A 17,458-nucleotide genomic window follows, 5' to 3' on the forward strand; every position below is an offset into this window, starting at 1 on the left:
ATAACAGAGAAATAGTCTCCCACCGCCTTGACCAGTTGCTCTTCTGGGTGATTCCTCTTCATCTCTCTATGAGTTTCGCCCTTTGGTTCAGACCCCAACCCTTATGCTTTGGGTTTGGGGGCTGCAGCTCTCTGATAAAGACTTGTAGCATCTTCATGGGGGACCGTGATTTAGGGGATCTCTGAAGTGAGGATTTGGGGGCCAGTGAATGTCCTCCAACATGTGTCTTTGGTAACTGTGTCTTTTCTATGTCCTGTTTCACCCGTTGATCCTCCCCTATGCTGTGTACCCCATGAGGCCATCTTGGAGAGAAACAGGAGAAGAAACGGGTTTATGGCTCAGAGAATACAGGGCTGGGCTAGCAGTGCGTGGACTGGGAGGCTAAAGCTGCTGGCGTCTGAAGGCATTTGTCAGACCCAGGACTCCTAACCCCTGTCTGGACCCCCTTCTTGGACCTGCGGGTTCTGGCTGTGCTTGAATGAAAGGTGATTCCTTCTTTCAAGTCCCACTCTCTTCCTCTTTTCCTCAGGATGGGGATGGCAGTCATGTAGGCACTGGGTCCTGTGTCAGTAGGCTCAGTGTACTGACCCCTCTGGAGGGGGAAGCTGGCTTCAAGTGGATCCTAGATACATGAGGTGAATGCAAGTGAAATGCTCTCTGGATATCCAGCCCCTCAGCTGACCGCCAACACCCCTTCTCCCTCCTGCAGCTGTTTTCTTGAGCCATTACCATGTGAAGCTGTTCTGTTAGGTGCTGAGGATGTGACACTGACGATGGACCCTCCTGACCTCATGGAGTGTTTATGGCCTAGTTTACACGACAGGACAGTGTTCTAATGACGGGCAGGGGGTAAAGGTGCTGGTGATCTCACAGCAGGGAACCTCATAGAGCCTTGTGGGGACAAGGAAGGCTTCCTGGAGGCGGTGACACTTTGCGGACACTTGTAGAATAAGAGCTGGACTGAGCACGGCAGTGGCGTGAGAGGAGGAGAGAGCAAGGGACAGAGAAGGAAGAGCAGAGGACAAAGAAGCTGTGGTTCAGGCCGAGTGGCCGAGCGGTCAGCACGCGCGGGGGCCTGGGGGCCGGCAAGGACAGAGGGGACGGCTGCTCGCCCCGCCCGGGCCTGCCTCGGTCACAAGCACCCAGTGCTGCTTCTCCCAGGGTCCCGGTCCCACGACACAGAGGGGCCTCCAGCAGGAACCGGGACCCACAGGCACGCTGGCGCCTCTCCGCGCTCCTGAAATGCCCGTGTTGCCTCTGCTGCGTGGGCTTGGCTGAGCCCTGCTTCATCCAAGAGCTGCTTGGTTTCGTTGGGCTCCGGGGGGAGGTCGTGACCCGTGCAAACACCGTAAGACTGGGAGGCCCTATATGTGGACTCCTGGGCTGTGTGAATTTGGGCACCTCTTCCCGCTTCTCTGAGGCTTCTGCTGGCCCACCGGTAGACTCATCTCTGAGGTGTTTTGTTGTTTTGTTTTGTTTTCAGTGCTTGCATTCTGGGGTTTTAATTCTCTACCATTGGCAGGGAGCTAAATTCTCTTAGAAACTGCAGGCTTTCAGCCATGAAGCAGTGTTTATAAGTGGCACGGCCATCACCGGGGGTGGCGTGAGTTGATCCCTGGAGAGGATGGCCCCGTCATCACACGGTCTGTCGCTGCCCCCACAGGCTTGGAGGGCACCATAGTCCCCGTTACCACCACCCACACCTGGGCTGTGCGTTACTAGGGAAGAAGCATTCGGCTTCACTTGTCTGCTGAGACATAGCTACAGGCTTTTGTAGCTACCCCAGACACAGGGACATTACTGTCCTCTGATTCAGAACAGACTGTATAGGAAGGCACACAGCTAATACGGTTGAGATCCACATAGAAAAATATTTATTTAACAGTTTTCAGTTGACCATTGACCATGCATTCATAAAGGCAAAGGAACAGAGGTACTAAACCACAATGACGACCCTAAATGCTGCTTGAGTGCAAGGGGGTGTCCTACAGCTCCCAGACAGGAGGGCTTGATTTAGAAATATATGTATTGTTGTAGTGATGTATAATTTTTCTTCTTGTACTGAAGTTTATAGAGCAGAATGGGATGGATGTCATGCTTTTAGCCAATTGCAGGCCACCTGGAATCTGGGTCTCTGGTGGATGGAGCCACACTGGGGGGACCCGCCTTTCCTGGGCTCTGTCAAATAGCTGGGGCAGGGATGGGACATCAGACCATCTGTCCTCATGGACAGAAGCAGCCATCTGTGGCCTTTACATCCTTTTAAAGCTGTGACCTGCACCCTTCTCTGAAAACCAAATCCCAACAGCTCTCCTACCTTCTCCTAAAGAATATTTCTCAATAGGAAAGAGAACAAGGGGGCAGATCAGAGTTTTAAATGAAGGTCCCTAAGCTGATGGGGGTATGGAAAAAGGGACCACACGGCGTCTAGGCAAGCCCTGGCAGGGTCAGAGGACATAGGACATGGAGTGGCTCTCAGCCGGGGGGAGAATGGGGAGCATGTCCAGTGCACAGCCATCACCTGTGTTCCTCACACCCCATCTGTGCTGCTTCCAAAGCCCCTCACTTTCCACTGGCAAACTTAGCAATAATGAGTGGTGGCCATCCTTCTAGGAAGCCACCTGTTAGCCATTAAGGAACGTGCCTGCGGCTGATCCAGCCACGGTCTCAAAGCCATCCAAGAAAAAAAAGGGAAGTGGTGTGTGCTGGCCACGTAAGCAAGATTGGATATGGCTTGGTTATGGTGACCCTGGGAAAAGATGGAGAGGAGAAAGGGGGAAAGAAACAGTGCAGAGAAAGGAGAGGCGCCATTGCTTTCCTTACTGGAGACACATGTAAAGAAAGAGGGGGGGAAAGACAGGAGAGGGGAGCAGGGAGAGGAAAGGGCAAGGAAGAGGGGAGAGGGAGAGGGGAAGAGAGGGAGGGCTGCCCTCAGAAATGCGAGGAGCCAGTGGGGGCAGTTTCAGAGTTACTACACTCCTTCGAATGCGACGCTTCAAAGGCAAGCCCGTGACAGGGTGTGGTGTGCTGATAAGGCCACACCAATGCCCACTGATCCAGGCTCCACCTCCATCTGTGCTTCTCTTAGACCAGCGGTTCTCAAATTTGAGTATCAGCACCAACCAAGTGGCCTTGTGAACCCCAGGGGTCCCACCTGCAAGTCTCTGATGCAGCGGGTCTGGGTTGTGCATTTCTCCCACGTTCCCAGGTAGTACTGATGCTGCTGTTCCGGGAACCCCCGCTTTGAGAACCGCTGTCTCAGAGGTGAGAGACTAAACCAAGGTTTGCACTGATTTGGGCTCCTTGGGTGGAAGTCAGCGTCTCAGCTGGCTGGCAAGAGCAGGTTGGCAAACACGACCACAGAACTCAGGGAAGCGCTAAAACCTTTGATTGGACGCGTTTGCCTCTTCCTGGCTCTTCATTCAACCAACCGTGTGTTTACTTCCCACCGGCAACTGTGATTCTAAACGTCCGTTGACAAGCAGGTGTGCTGCACACTGCTATACGCAAGTTAATTTGTTGCCCACAAACTGATGCAGTGCTTTCTCGCTGGCCTCCATTCCCACCAGCTCCACCCAGCCCTTTGTTCTGGCCACACTGAGCCTTGCAGCTCTCAGAAAGGAGCGGCCCTTGCATTCCTCCATCCCCTGTTCGTGCTGTGTCTCGGCCTGGCTGCCATTTTCCAGGCAAACTAACTCTTACTCTCCTTTAATTTGTTTTTAAAGATTTTTTTTTTGATGTGGACCATTTTTAAAGTCTTTATTGAATTTGTTACAATATTGCTGCTATTTTGTTTCGGTTTTTTGGCCCCGAGGCATGTGGGGGTCTTAGCTCCCTGACCAGGGATCGAACCCGCACCCGCTGCATTAGAAGATGAAGTCTTAACCACTGGACCGCCAGGGAAGTCCCCCTCCTTTAATTTTCGGAGTGTTCGCACCTGTGGGAAGGTCAGCCAGCCCTGCTCATTGCTGCCGTAATGTTCTGTACAGATGGCTGTCATGGCCCTTTGCAAAGAGTCACCAGGCTGTGGCTGCCTCAGCCTTCTCAGCGTTTTATCATCAGTGCCTTGGACAGGGGCTCTAACTCCTGCTCACCGCAGTTGGGGTTAGAGAGAAGTTGGAATATTGGGGCAGGAAGAGATGGAGAGCTCTGCTAATCACTGAAATCCTAAATCGAGGCTTCCGTGATTCAGTGAAACGGGACTCTGACAGGTGGAAAAGTAAATCTTTGTGATTTCTTTAAAAGCAAACAAAATAACTTCACTTGAGGAAGGATCAAATATCCAGATCTTTTCTGCTTAGCACGAGCTAAATATTCTTTTGTAGCAGGTGCTTATGTAAGGTAGATAAATGGGCAGACGGATGGACCGATAGACAGACGCAGATAGGCGAATGGATGGACGGACAGATTGGGTGGATAAATGGTGTCCTTAAGACTTGTTCATCAGGTCATGACCTTGAATCACATTTTGTTTTCCAAACATTCGTCAGCTCCTCTGGGAGAACTTCAGCTTCCTCTGGGGGGAATATGTGTGCTCCAGAGCTTTGTCATGTGCCTGTTCTTGAGGGACCTGGTTCTAAAACGGAATCCACTGTCTCGAGGTGTTGTGCTGACTTTAGCTGGGGTCTGACATGGACCTGCCCCTCATTGAATTCCATGCTGTGAACGGTTAGCCCTTGAGCCAAAAAGTGGAAGACAAAACCATCCCACTACCTTTAAAAATAATGAAAGGCTTTTTGGTCAATTTCGGGTGGAACCCAGCATTCTGAGCAGTGGTCCTGCCCCCGTGACCTGTGAGATCTTGAGCAAATCACGTAGCCTCAGTTCTGACCCTCGTAGGACAAGGGAGTTCTCTTCCTGTTGTCCCGTTTTCTGAGGACTGTGCGTCATTTCTGGGGGACTCGCAAATAGTTACCTTCACTTTAAAGACTGGAGGGGAGAAAACAGAGCAGGATGTCGGATGTGTGAAGCCACCACATCCCAGGCGGCACAGCTTAACGCACTTCCGAAGACTAAACCAAGCAGGCTGACTTGAATGCTGTTGAAATATCAGGCTTCAGTGCAGGACGCTGTTGGACATCTGCATTACTTCTGTTTTTTAAACGGTACTCTGCTGAGAATAAATCTGTGTCACTGCCTAATGGCTCTTGTCATTTTAGTGCAGTGATCAAGGAGGAAAAATGGGAACACTTTATGTGGAAAAACAGGCAAGGTGTGAAGGTATTTCTTAACCCAGAGTGCACGGCTGTGGGCAGTACAATACACATCTATCAACAGTTTCACTTAAAACGGTTTACCTGCTTTACGTGACTGAGTTCAGTTCACTGATCTTCATTCAAGTTCACACTGAAGTCATTTACCTGCGGGCTACAAGATTACACCACACAGACCAAAGCATTAGCGATTTTTCCAAATGTAATATACAAGTCCAAATTGATTGCAGCCCAACGTAAATTTAGTCATATCTTTAATATGGTCTATTAAGGCGTGAATAAAACTTTAAAGCTGTGTCTCAGCTCCAGAGTAGCTGGGACTGGAGCTGAACCAGTTGTGAAACAGCCAGAATAAAAAGTCACTGTTGGACATGGTATTTATTCTCAGCAATGTGTCATCTAAAATAATGAACTTTGTTTGCAAATGTAGAAATGAGCAATTCACTTGTTATTATAAAATGACAATTTTATAAGGGGGCTAGTTTGACTCCTGACACCACCGAGGCTAACCGCTGTTACATTGTCCATGGGCACACACCTCACGCTGACCATTGACTGTACCTGGGCACCCAGTGCTCCATTTTCCTAGCACAGAATCATCTTTCAAAGCACAAGAGCAAAGATGGGGAAGTATATTCTAGCAGCCCTGGCAGGTATGTGGCACGATCTGTGTTATTCCAGAATGACTAGGCAAGGCTTCGAATGAGGAATGCAAAATAAAATTGTGTGTTTTCAGAATTATTTATGCTTTAAGTAATTTGTAGTCCCTTATAGGGAAGGCTTTCTGTGAAAAGATTGGATAGACTTGGTCTACACGATAGCGGAGAATGTGTATTCAGAAATACGATCCAGATTCAACCTTGGTTGCATTGTCAGAATCTTCGGAGGATAAATACAGGCTAGGTGGGAGATTCTGTGAGGGTTTCTTTGGTTTGGCAGGACTCTCTGGGTGTGTGGCTGGGAAGTGGGGAATGGGAGGGGAAGGAAATTGGGAGCCTTGTTGCTTTAGGGAGCGTCTATGAAGGGTTACTTTAACCTGTGGCGTAGCCACTAGCCAGAGGGGGCTAGTGTGTTGTAAAAGCCACACTGGGTTTCAAAGACTTAGTAAGAAAATATAAAACATCGCATGAATATTTTGATTCGTTGCACGTTGAAACCGGGGGTGAAATGATATCTGGGGCATATTGGATTAAAATCATTAAAGTTGATTTCACCTATCTCTTACTTTTTGAATGTGGTTGAGATTTTAAAATTACATATGTGGCTTGTATTTCTAGTGGACAGTGCTGTTTAATACCTATTATGTATGGTGGGGTTATGGCTCATGTTTACTTTCTTGCTTGTGTTTTATTTTTCAAATTGACAACGTGAGAGACAATATTGTCTTGGAGAAAAAAATATATATTTAGCTTTTGTGGATTTTGGAGTCCAGCAAGCATGTGTCTTGGCTACACAGCTAGCCCTTGGGTAACTAACCTCTGAGCCTCAACTTCCTCATCTAGAAAATTAAGATAATAACAGTTTTGATCTCAGCAGGTTGTTGTGAGAAATGCATGGGAAATTAGCAGAGAGCACTTATCACTGAACTAACATAGGGAAAACGCAATCAGCAATCGGCATGGTTCTTTCTTACATCTCAGGACCCGTCCAGTGCCTCCTCTTTTAATCCCTGACCCTTTCAACTCAGTTCCTTGTTTCGCTTCTTCCCCAAATTTGTATTTTTTTTCATGTCTATCCATCTATTGACTTCTACACTCAGAAGGCTAACCTTTGCCTTCTTTTCCTCATCATTGAAAGAAATCTCTCGTCTGGTTCCCCATCTTCTTACTTGTTCAGACTAAGGTACCTCCTACTTATTTACTTCAGCTGTTCAGAGCAAGAATTCTATCCTGGCTAAAACTATAAACCAGCCACAAGCCTTCAAAGGGGTGTGGGTAATGGGAGAATAAGGGTCATGTAACCAAGAGATGAAGAGAACAGGACAGGAGAAGAACAATCGTGTAACTCCTCTCTTTTGCCCCACACTGCTGCCTTTTCTTTCTCCTTGCCTTGCTTCCGTTGGCTTTAGAAGCTGTGCTATGTTCAACCATGGTGAGTACAAGGTGGTTCTCGCTGCCTTTCTAGATTCTGGCACCTGCAAGCACGACCTCCCAAGGTGAGCACAGCACACATCTAAAACCCTGTGCTCAGTTTCCACATTCTAAGAAATAAATCCTTAGAAGAGGATGGTTGTTACTTGTTCTCTGAAATTCAGTGGCAAAGGAGAGAAAAAGAAAACTTTGCGATGATATGTTGTGTCGCTGGGTGAGTTACCTGAGTCCTTCACAATTAACAAGACGAACCTTTCAGCCAGCACTACATGAGATGAAAAACAAGGAGAAATAACTTAAGAACACACTTGGAATAGCAGTGGTGGCTGGACACTGGACACACCCGTGCCTCTTAAGAGTCCCCGATTTTCCTATGCAGGTGGTTTTTTTTTTTTTTTTTTTTGGTCATCAATCAGAACAAGGTTGGTTTTTGTTCCCATCCAGCAGCTGTAACTAGGTGCTTCAGCCTGTACTCTTAAGGTGATTTTTTTTTTTTTTGCCTTTCATCAGATCAATATGTTACTTTGCCTGTTTTATTTTTAGATTTACTGAGTGTTCTGAGGGTAGGAAAGGAAAGAAATAAGCAAATTGGTTTGTGTTTCAAGTGTGGGCTGAGGTTTGACCCGAGAAACCTGTCAAACCTGTTTGGAAATTTAACAGCGGAGCAGGTTTCAGGGGTCTTCTTTGCTGACAGCTGGGATTTTTGGAGGATTTGTTGTTGGGAGAACTGGGTGATTTCAGCGCCAGAGAACATAACTAGGGCCCCCTCTGCCACCCCGGGCAAGGGATGCTTAGGCGAGTGTGTGCGGGAGGGCCAACCCTGGATGGATAAACATGGCTGCTTTTCCTGGAGCATTTGTTAATGAAATATTTACCATTGATCAGAGACAGGAGGGGTCGTTGCCAACCATCACTTACCTGTGGCTTCCTAGAGAATCAGAGGGTTTGAAAATGTGAATGAATTCTTCTTCTTATGTAAATTTAGGAGAGGGAGGAAGAATTTCTGAAAATCCAAAACACAGCTCTAAGATATCAGCTCCCCACACAGAAACTTACATTCTGGTGTCTGGACACCCAAGAGAAGACAGCAAATGCTCTGCAGATCCCTGCTCTTCCTTTTCTTATTTACTTTTTTGGTCACTGTGGATAAATACTCATGACATTTGTGGTATCAGTTGTCTATGGTGTACATAGCATCTTTTTCTCTGTAAGAGGTTGTAGAAGGAGCAGCGATTGCGTGATTCAGAATGCACATATGTGGGCGTGCAGTCATCTGTCCATGCAGGCAACTTTTGATCCTCTGGGGGACCACTAAGGGGTGTCTTTTTAGAGCCTGATCTTTTCGGGGCTGCTGACGGTACAGCTTAGTGACACAAAGGCAGTGAGCCAGAGAGTTACTAGCTGAACTCGAAGTTTTATATTTTCCATGGTTTTTGGCTAATTACCTTTTTTCCCCCATGAGGCTCAAATATATGACACATCTAAAAACACCTGTAAAGAAACAGAAGTGCTGCTGCAGATGCGAGCATTGTAATTACAGGTGTGCACGCCTACTAAATATATGTCCAAAACACACACTCAGTGACAGGCTACTCCTGATTTTTGCCTCCCCTGAAATTGAATGCCAAATTAGTGTCGCTAAATATACTTCTTTGTTATCAAAGGGCTGCCACTGCCCTTTGTCTTGAAAATAATCATTGGATTGTCTCTAGACAAACAAACATTCTTTAAAGTACAAATATTGTTTCATCTGATGTGGCTATACTGTATCCATCTATTCCTTAAAGGCCAAAACCAGACTTGTGGACTACATAAAATGCTTTCTGGGTACACAAACAACAAAAACATTTTTTTTAATTAACAGGCAGCAACAGGTATAAATAAATTGTCTAAAGCATTTAATGGTCTTTAACACAGTCAACGCCCCTGGCCTTGAAACAGTGTTAAATTTGTTTTTTGGCTAGTGGCAAAAAAAAGCCATCAAGCAAGCCCAACTTGAAAATTTGGTACCATTTCCTGGCCAGTAAGCACAGAACTGAGGGGCTCAGTATTTTATGGGTATCTTTTTGTTGCTGGGCTTATGACTGTTTTTTTCTCTCTCTCTCCCCTCTCCTGCCTGCTCAGGGCTGATCGTTGTGACGCTGGCCGTGTGTTGGATGCCTAACCAGGTTCGGAGGATCATGGCTGCGGCCAAACCCAAGCACGACTGGACCAAGTCCTACTTCCAGGCGTACATGATCCTCCTCCCATTCTCGGACACCTTCTTCTACCTGAGCTCGGTCGTCAACCCGCTGTTGTACAACGTGTCCTCGCAGCAGTTCCGCAGCGTGTTCGGGCAGGTGCTGCGCTGCCGGCTGACGTTGCCACATGCCAACCAGAAGCGCCTGCGCGCCCACGTGGCCTCCACCGTGGATAGCACCCGCTTAGCGCGCCGCCCGCTCATCTTCCTGGCTTCCCGGCCCAATTCCTCTGCAAGGAGGACTAACAAGGTTTTCTTAAGCACTTTTCAGAGCGAGGCCAAGCCCGAATCTGAGCCTCAGCAGTTGAGTCGTGAGTCACCGGATCCCAACTCAGAGGTGAAACCTGCCAACCCTGCCACCGAAAATGGCTTCCAGGAGCATGAAGTGTGACTGTCTGTCAAGGAAGAAAGGGAAGCTGGAGCGCCCACGGGCCCTCCCCACACGAAAGCGACGGTTACCTTCATCCAGCAGTGACTAAACAAACTGTGCCCGCATCATCAGGGACAGGAGTGGAAGACAGGGGCCTGGGAACAAAGCAGACGGTCACTTAACAGTGTCCCTTAAGGGCTAATACTGCTGCCAACCTGGCCTCAACTCTGCAAGTTGGCCCATCTGTATCCGTTCCTCCTCCTTCCTTCCATTAAGGACACACTGAAAATTCAGCCAAACTGAATGTATCCAGAGCTCGCAAAGTTTTGTTTTTACACTGAGCTCTTTCATTATTTGCAAAGGAACTGAAAGAAAGAGAACACGGATTCCCCTCGCCACCCAGACTCAAAGGACACCCAGAAAAACCTCAGGGGGCTGGGGGAGGGTGGGCCAGAAGAACAATGCAGGAGGGGCTGGTATCTCCTTCAGCTTCAGCAGTGTGCCAAGAGGAGGCCTAATTCGAGGAGCAGGATGGTGCTGGGGAGCCCTGGCCGAACGGCCGGGGCAGAATTGCTCCTTTTCTTGGGCCGGGGCCCGTTGCAGAGAGGGGTGTTGCAGCAGCTGATGCACACTGAGTTCAGTTTCCCTGGGGAGCAGAAGGATTGGTACCCAGCCGAGGCGATGAGGCAGGCAGCCGACGACGCGCATGACTTGCGGTACATGATTCCTGCAACACAGACCCAGAGGAGCAAGATTAACCAGCCTGCGCTGGCCAAAAGACGGCAACCCTCTGACCCCAAATCCCCACGGAGAGCACTTTCTTCCTTCTCCTACAGCCCAGAAACTTGGTGTGGCCAGGGAACTGCTCCAGGGTGTTTCGTTAAGCGCCCCCCAAATACATGACATGTGCAGTGAAGAAGGCAGGCATCATTTCACTTGCTTCTGGGATGTCAGTACCAGTGAATAAAGAGCTTTTACAATCAAAGTTCATTTTTGTTTAAACTGTGTACTAGACAGAACTTCTTTTTATTTACTTTTTTTGGTTCACACTGTCTCATGCCAGAGAGGATGTCAGGCCGCACTTCAAGATCTTATCTCTCTTATTACTTTATAAGCGACCACAGAGAGATGGCTCTCAACTGTGTGTTTATTAAATCCTGGAATTCTCTCAATAAAAACCAAACTCCAAAGAGAATAAATGAGATCACTACCAAAGAGGCCCTGTGTGGATTCAGTGCAGGGAGGGGGGGGCCTGGCTGACAGTGTACCGAGCGCTGCCTTGTTCCAAGGGAAGTTTTGCCCTTAGAACATATGGCCATTTGCCAAGTCAGCACCACACAGCCAGCACTTATTAACACATACTGTGTGGACTCATCAAGGGTCTTCCCAGTAAGACTGGAGGGCCCATCTTAAGGAGCTTGTGTGTCAGGTCCAAATTGCAGCATAATCATCAAATCAGGGTGTCTTGGGTAATCATTTGACTTTGTAAAGCTGGACGTTTATTCAAGCAATAGCTAAGCTTATTAAATACGTTCCTGAGTGCCAGGCACTCTTCAGATGGCTCCTAGCTCATTTACTACCTGCAACAACCCTGCAAGAGAGAGCCCCAAGGTCATCCCCGTTTTGCCGATGGGGATCCTAAGGGCAAGAGAGATTTAGGAACTTGCCCAAAGTCACACGTCTAGGAAGAGCACCTGTGATTTGAACCAAGCATTCTGGTCCCATGCTGTCAAATGAGAGAGAGAGAGAGAGAGAGAGGGAGAGAGGGAGAAAGAGGGAGAGAGGGAGAAAGAGGGAGAGAGGGAGAGAGGGAGAGGGAGGGAGGGAGGGAGAGAGAGAGAGAGAGAGAGAGAGAGAGAGGGAGAGAGAGAGAGAGAGAGAGAAGCCGTTTTGTATCAACGAACTACTTTTCTTTTTGGACATACAACATCATACTAAAGCTGAACCTCAAAGTGATGCCTTTAGCCCATGTGCTGCCCTGCGTGTCTGAGGGATACAACACACTCCACCAGTAGCCAGGGCTCCCTCCCCTCTGACTCCCTGCAGGTATGTGTGTTTTCAAGCATTGCTTCCATTTGGGCCCCCATCCTCCCCCTTGAGAATTGCTACTTTGGATGCTAGAGAAATGGTGGAAAAAAAACTGAAGTCCCTAAAACTCCCAAGTGGGAGGTAAAGAAATACTTTAGATTTATATTAAACATGCAATTTTATGTCATTTCTATAACTGCATGTTTGTAAGGATTGATTTTGTAACTCTGTTAGAAAAACCTGGAAGGTAGCTGGTCTGGTAAGATAAATCCCATGGACAGAGGATGTGTAGGGGGAACAAGAGGCACTGTTTAATTTCTAAGGAACATGCTACAGAGTTCCCAGAGTGTCTACGTTTTCTAACCATTGCCCATTTTAGAAAATTAAGTTTCACTGTTTTTTTTTTTTTTTTTTTCCTGTACGCAGGCCTCTCACTGTTGTTGTGGCCTCTCCCGTTGCGGAGCACAGGCTCCGGACGCGCAAGCTCAGCGGCCATGGCTCACGGGCCCAGCCGCTCCGCGGCACGTGGGATCTTCCCGGACCGGGGCACGAACCCGCATCCCCTGCGTCGGCAGGCGGACTCTCAACCACTGCACCACCAGGGAAGCCCTCTCACTGTCTTTATTCTTAACTATTAAAAGCCACTAACTGTCGGTTGTCAGCTCAACTTCAGTAAACTTTTTTCCTTTAAATAAATTTTAAAAATTAAAAAATATGTACTGACTACATCTTTTACTGTAAAAATGTTCAGACAGATAAGAAAATGCTCCTTGACCGCTCTCCTTTCAATGCTACATCCTCCTCAGAGGTAAGCACGCTTATCAATTTGGGATGCCTCCTTGCAGGCCTGTTTCTCTGCATTTACATATGTGTCCATGGAGAAGAGGTCTGTGCATATGTCCTAACAGCATAACATAACATCCTATATGCTGTATATATGTATATCCTATTTGCATTTTCACTTAGTGACATGGCTGGGGATATATTTCTAAGTCTAACTTTGTAGGACTAAGAGTCAGTGATGAGGTAAGTTAGTTAGGTAAGTAACGCAAGATGGGTGCCCCAGTTTTGTGACTGCTGCCCAGGGGAACATCTCCAGATCACTTGGCTCTGATGGCCAGTGGGGCCTACGCTTGTAGTCCTGAAGGACTGTATATATTTGCATCTTTAAAAGTTGCTGCCAGATGGTCTGCCTTCCAATCAGCCTGAATCTAGGTGCTGAGATCCTCTTCTTTGGGACACTAACTGATCTCAGCACACACTCAACTACTGGGACCTATTAGAAATAAAATAGGCTGCTTAGACAATTGGAAAGGTTGAAGAGATAACCCAAAGCTGGGGTATGGTTGAATGACAAGGTACATCTCCTACACTAGGCCAGCCCTTCAAGACTGGGAGAGGTGGCTGTTTCATCTATCGCACAGAAACCAAAACACATCATCAAAAGGGAGAAAAAGATGAATATGGTCCAAACAAATAAATAAGATAAAACTGGAGAAGAAAATTTAAATGAAACAGGTAAGTAATTTACAAGAAAAAGTTCAAAGTAGTCGTTTTAAACATGCTCATTGAACTTGGGAGAAGAATGAACACAGTGAGAACTTCAACAAAGAGAGAAAATATAAGAACCAAACAGAAGTCACAGAGCTAAAGTGTACACTTACTGAACTAGAAATGCACTAGAGGGGTTCAAGAGCAGACTAGATGAAGCAGAAGAAAGGATCAATGAACTCAAAGACAGGGCAGAGGAACTGACCCAATCAAAGAGCAGAGAAAACAAAAAGGGATGGGAAAAAAAAAGGAAGATAGCTTCAGGGACTCATGAAACAACATCAAGTGCATTAATATTCACATTACAGGAGTCACAGAGGGAGAAAAACAAAAGGGGTAGAAAACTTATTTGAAGAAATAATGGCTGAAAACCTCCCTAACCTGGGGAAGGAAACAGACATCCAGATTCAGGAAGCCCAGAGAGTTCCAAATAAGGGGAACCAAAAGAAACATACATCAAGACACATAATAATTAAAATGTGAAAATATAAGACAAGGAGAGAATATTAATGGTAATAGAGGAACAGCCTGTTACTTCAAAGGAAACCCCCATGAAATGAGCAGCAGATTTTTCATGAAAAACTCTGTAGGCCAGAAGGGAGTTGCACAATATACAGGCATACCTCATTTTACTGCTTTTTGTTTTATTGTCCTTCACAGATACTATGTTTATTACACACTGAACGTTTGTGGCAACCTGAGTTTAGAAAGTCTATTCAGCACCATTTTTCCAAAAGCATTTGCCCACTTCATGTCTCTGTGTCATGTTTTGGTAATTCTCACAATATGTCAAACTTTTTCATTATTATATTTCTCATGGTGATCTGTGATCGGTGATAATTGATGTTACTATTCTAATTGTTTTTGCTTTGTATTTTTTACTTAAGATATGTAAATTTTAAAAAGACAATGCTATCTGCACACAATAAATTACAGTATAAACATAACTTTTACATGCGGGAGGGAGTCTGGGAAACCAAGAAACTTGTATGACTTGCTTTGTTGCAATATTTCCTTTATTGTGGTTGTCTGGAACCAAACCCCAGTATCTCTGAGGTATGCCAGTATTCAAAGTGCTGAAAGAAAAAAAAAAAACTTCCAAACAAGAATATTCTATCCAGCAAAGTTATAGTTCAGAATTAAAGGAGATAAAAAGTTTTCCAGACAAGCCAAAGCTAAAGGAGTTCATCACCACTAAACCGACCTTATAAGAAATGTTAAAGCGGCTCATGTAAGTTGAAAAGAAAAGGTGTTAATTAGTAACAAAACATATGAAAGTATAAATCTCACTAGTAAAGGTAAATGTATAGTAAGTGTAGTGGATTAATCACTTATAAAGCTTGTATGAAGGTTAAAAGACAAAAGTAGTAAAAACAACTAACTACAATAATTAGTTAAGGGATACACAAGATAAAAGTAAACTATGAGTGGACACAAGATAGCAGAGTAGAAGGACACCTCTTCTTATGAAAACACCAAAATCACAGCTAACTGCTGAACAACCATTGACAGAAAAATGCTGGAACCTACCAACAGATATCCTATGCCCAAAGACAAAGAAGGCCACAACGAGATGGTAGGAGGAGCACAACTGCAATAAAAGCAAATCCCACACCCGCCGGGTGGGGGACCCACAAACTAGAAAATAATTATATCGCAAAAGTTCTCCCACAGGAGTGCAAGTTCTGACCCCAAGTCATGCTTCCCCAGCCTGGCGGTCTGGCCATTGGATGAGGAGCCCCCAGAGAATCTGGCTTTGAAGGCCAGTGGGATCTTATTGCAGGAATTCCACAGTACTAGGGGAAACAAAAACTCCACTCTCGGAGGGCACACACAAGGTCTCGTGCACACCACTGCCCAGGATAAAAAGCAGTGACCTCATAACATCCTGGGCCAGAGCAACCTGCTGGTATTGGAGAGTCTCCAGCAGAGGTAGGGGGCAGATGTGGCTCACTGTGGGGATAAAGACCCTGGGAGTGGTAGTTCTGGGGAGTACTCAGTGTCATGAGCCCTCCCGGAGGCCACCATTTTCTCACCAAGACCTGGTCCCACCCAACAGCCTGTAGGGTCCAATGCTCGGACACCTCAGGCCAAAAAACCAACAGGGCAGGGACACAGCCCCACGCATCAGCAGGCAGGCTGCTTAAAGTCTTCCTGAGCACATAGTTGCCCGCTAAACAAATCCCTTACATGGCCCTGTCCACCAGAGGCACAAGACCAGCTCTACCCACCAGTGGGCAGGAACCAGTCCCTCCCACCCGGAAGCCTACACAAGCCTGTTAGACCAGCCTCATCCACGAGGGGGCAGACAGCAGGAGCAAGAAGAACTACAACCCTGCAGCCTGTGGGATAAAAACCACATTCACAGAAAGATAGACAAGATGAAAAGGCAGCAGAGGAATATGTCCCAGATGAAGGAACAAGATAAAACCCCAGAAGAACAACTAACTTAAGTGGAGATAGGGAATCTGAGAAAGAACTCAGAGTAATGATAGTAAAGATGATCCAAGATCTCGGAAAAAGAATGGAGGCACAGATTGAGAAGATACAAGAAATGTTTAACAAATACCGAGAAGTATTAAAGAACAAAGAGGAACAATACAATAACTGAAATAAAAAATAAACTAGAAGGAACAGCAGAATAATGGAGGCAGAGAATAGATAAGTGAGCTGGAAGATGGAATGATAGAAATCACTCCTGTGGAACAGAATAAAGAAAAAGAATGAAAAAAAATTAGGACGGTCTAAGACACCACTGGTACAACGATACATGCACCAACATTCGCATTATGGGAGTCCAAGAAGGAGAACAGAGAGAGAAAGGACCTGAGAAAATAGAGAAGAGATAATAGCTGAAAACTTCCCTAACATGGGAAAGGAAACAGTTACCCAAGTCCAGGAAGTGCAGAGAGTCCCAGGCAGGAGAAACACACCGAGACACATAGTAATCAAATTGGCAAAAATTAAAGACAAAGAAAAAATATTAAAAGCAAGAAGGGAAAAGCAACAAATAACATCCAAGGGAATTCTCTTAAGGTTATCAGCTGATTTTTCAGCAGAAACTCTGTAGGCCAGAAGGGAATGGCATGATATATTTAAAGTGGTGAAAGGGAAGAACCTACAACCAAGAATATTCTACCCAGCAAGGCAGAGAAATTGAAAGCTTTACAGACAAGCAAAAGCTAAGAGAATTCACCACCACCAGACTGGCTTTGCAACAAATGCTAAAGGAACTTCTCTAGGTGGAAAAGAAAAAGGCCACGAGTAGAAATAAGAAAATTATGAATGGAAAAGCTCATCAGTAAAGGCAAACATACAGTGAAGTTAGGAAATCATCCACACACAAATATGATATCAAAACCAGCAGTCATGAGAAAAGGAGAGTACAGATGCAGGATATTGGAAATGCATTTGAAATTAAAAGACCAGCAATTTAAAACAATCTTGTATATATAGAGATTGCTATATCAAAACCTCATGGTAACCACAAACCAATAATCTACAATAGATACACAAACAAAAAAGCAAAAGAAGGCTTCCCTGGTGGCACAGTGGTTGAGAGTCCGCCTGCCAATGCAGGGGACACGGGTTTGTGCCCTGGTCCGGAAAGATCCCACATGCCGCGGAGTGGCTGGGCCCGTGAGCCATGGCCGCTGAGCCTGCGCGTCAGAGCCTGTGCTCTGCAACAGGAGAGGCCACAGCAGTGAGAGGCCCGTGTACCGCAAAAAAAAAAAAAAAAAAGGCAAAAGAAATCCAAACACAATGCTAAAGATAGTCATCAAATCACAAGGGAAGAGAATAAAGAGGAAGGGAAGAAAAAAGCCCTACAAGGGCTTCCCTGGTGGCGCAGTGGTTGAGAGTCCGCCTGCTTGATGCAGGGGACACGGGTTCGTGCCCTGGTCCAGGAAGATCCCACATGCCGCGGAGCAGCTAGGCCCGTGAGCCATGGCCGCTGAGCCTGCGCATC

The 17,458-nt window shown here is 46.3% G+C and overlaps 2 protein-coding genes across 2 annotated transcripts in view; one reads left to right on the forward strand and one right to left on the reverse strand.

Moving 5' to 3' along the window:
- GPR39 (G protein-coupled receptor 39) overlaps positions 1-9,938 on the forward strand; it is a 234,271-nt gene extending 224,333 nt beyond the window's left edge. The window contains exon 2 of the mRNA XM_081241774.1: positions 9,428-9,938. Coding sequence (XP_081097900.1) covers positions 9,428-9,933 — 506 coding nt within the window. The 3' untranslated portion in view covers positions 9,934-9,938. The remainder of the gene's footprint in view (positions 1-9,427) is intronic.
- Positions 9,939-10,403: 465 nt separating this feature from the next.
- LYPD1 (LY6/PLAUR domain containing 1) overlaps positions 10,404-17,458 on the reverse strand; it is a gene marked incomplete at both ends in the record, with an annotated part of 50,897 nt that continues 43,842 nt past the window's right edge. Inside the window, one exon of the mRNA XM_081241775.1 lies at positions 10,404-10,639. Within this exon, the coding sequence (XP_081097901.1) occupies positions 10,404-10,639 (236 nt within the window). The remainder of the gene's footprint in view (positions 10,640-17,458) is intronic.

This window comes from Mesoplodon bidens, assembly GCF_964165515.1.
Source record: "Mesoplodon bidens genome assembly, chromosome: 8".
In the NCBI taxonomy this organism is placed as follows: domain Eukaryota; kingdom Metazoa; phylum Chordata; class Mammalia; order Artiodactyla; family Ziphiidae; genus Mesoplodon; species Mesoplodon bidens.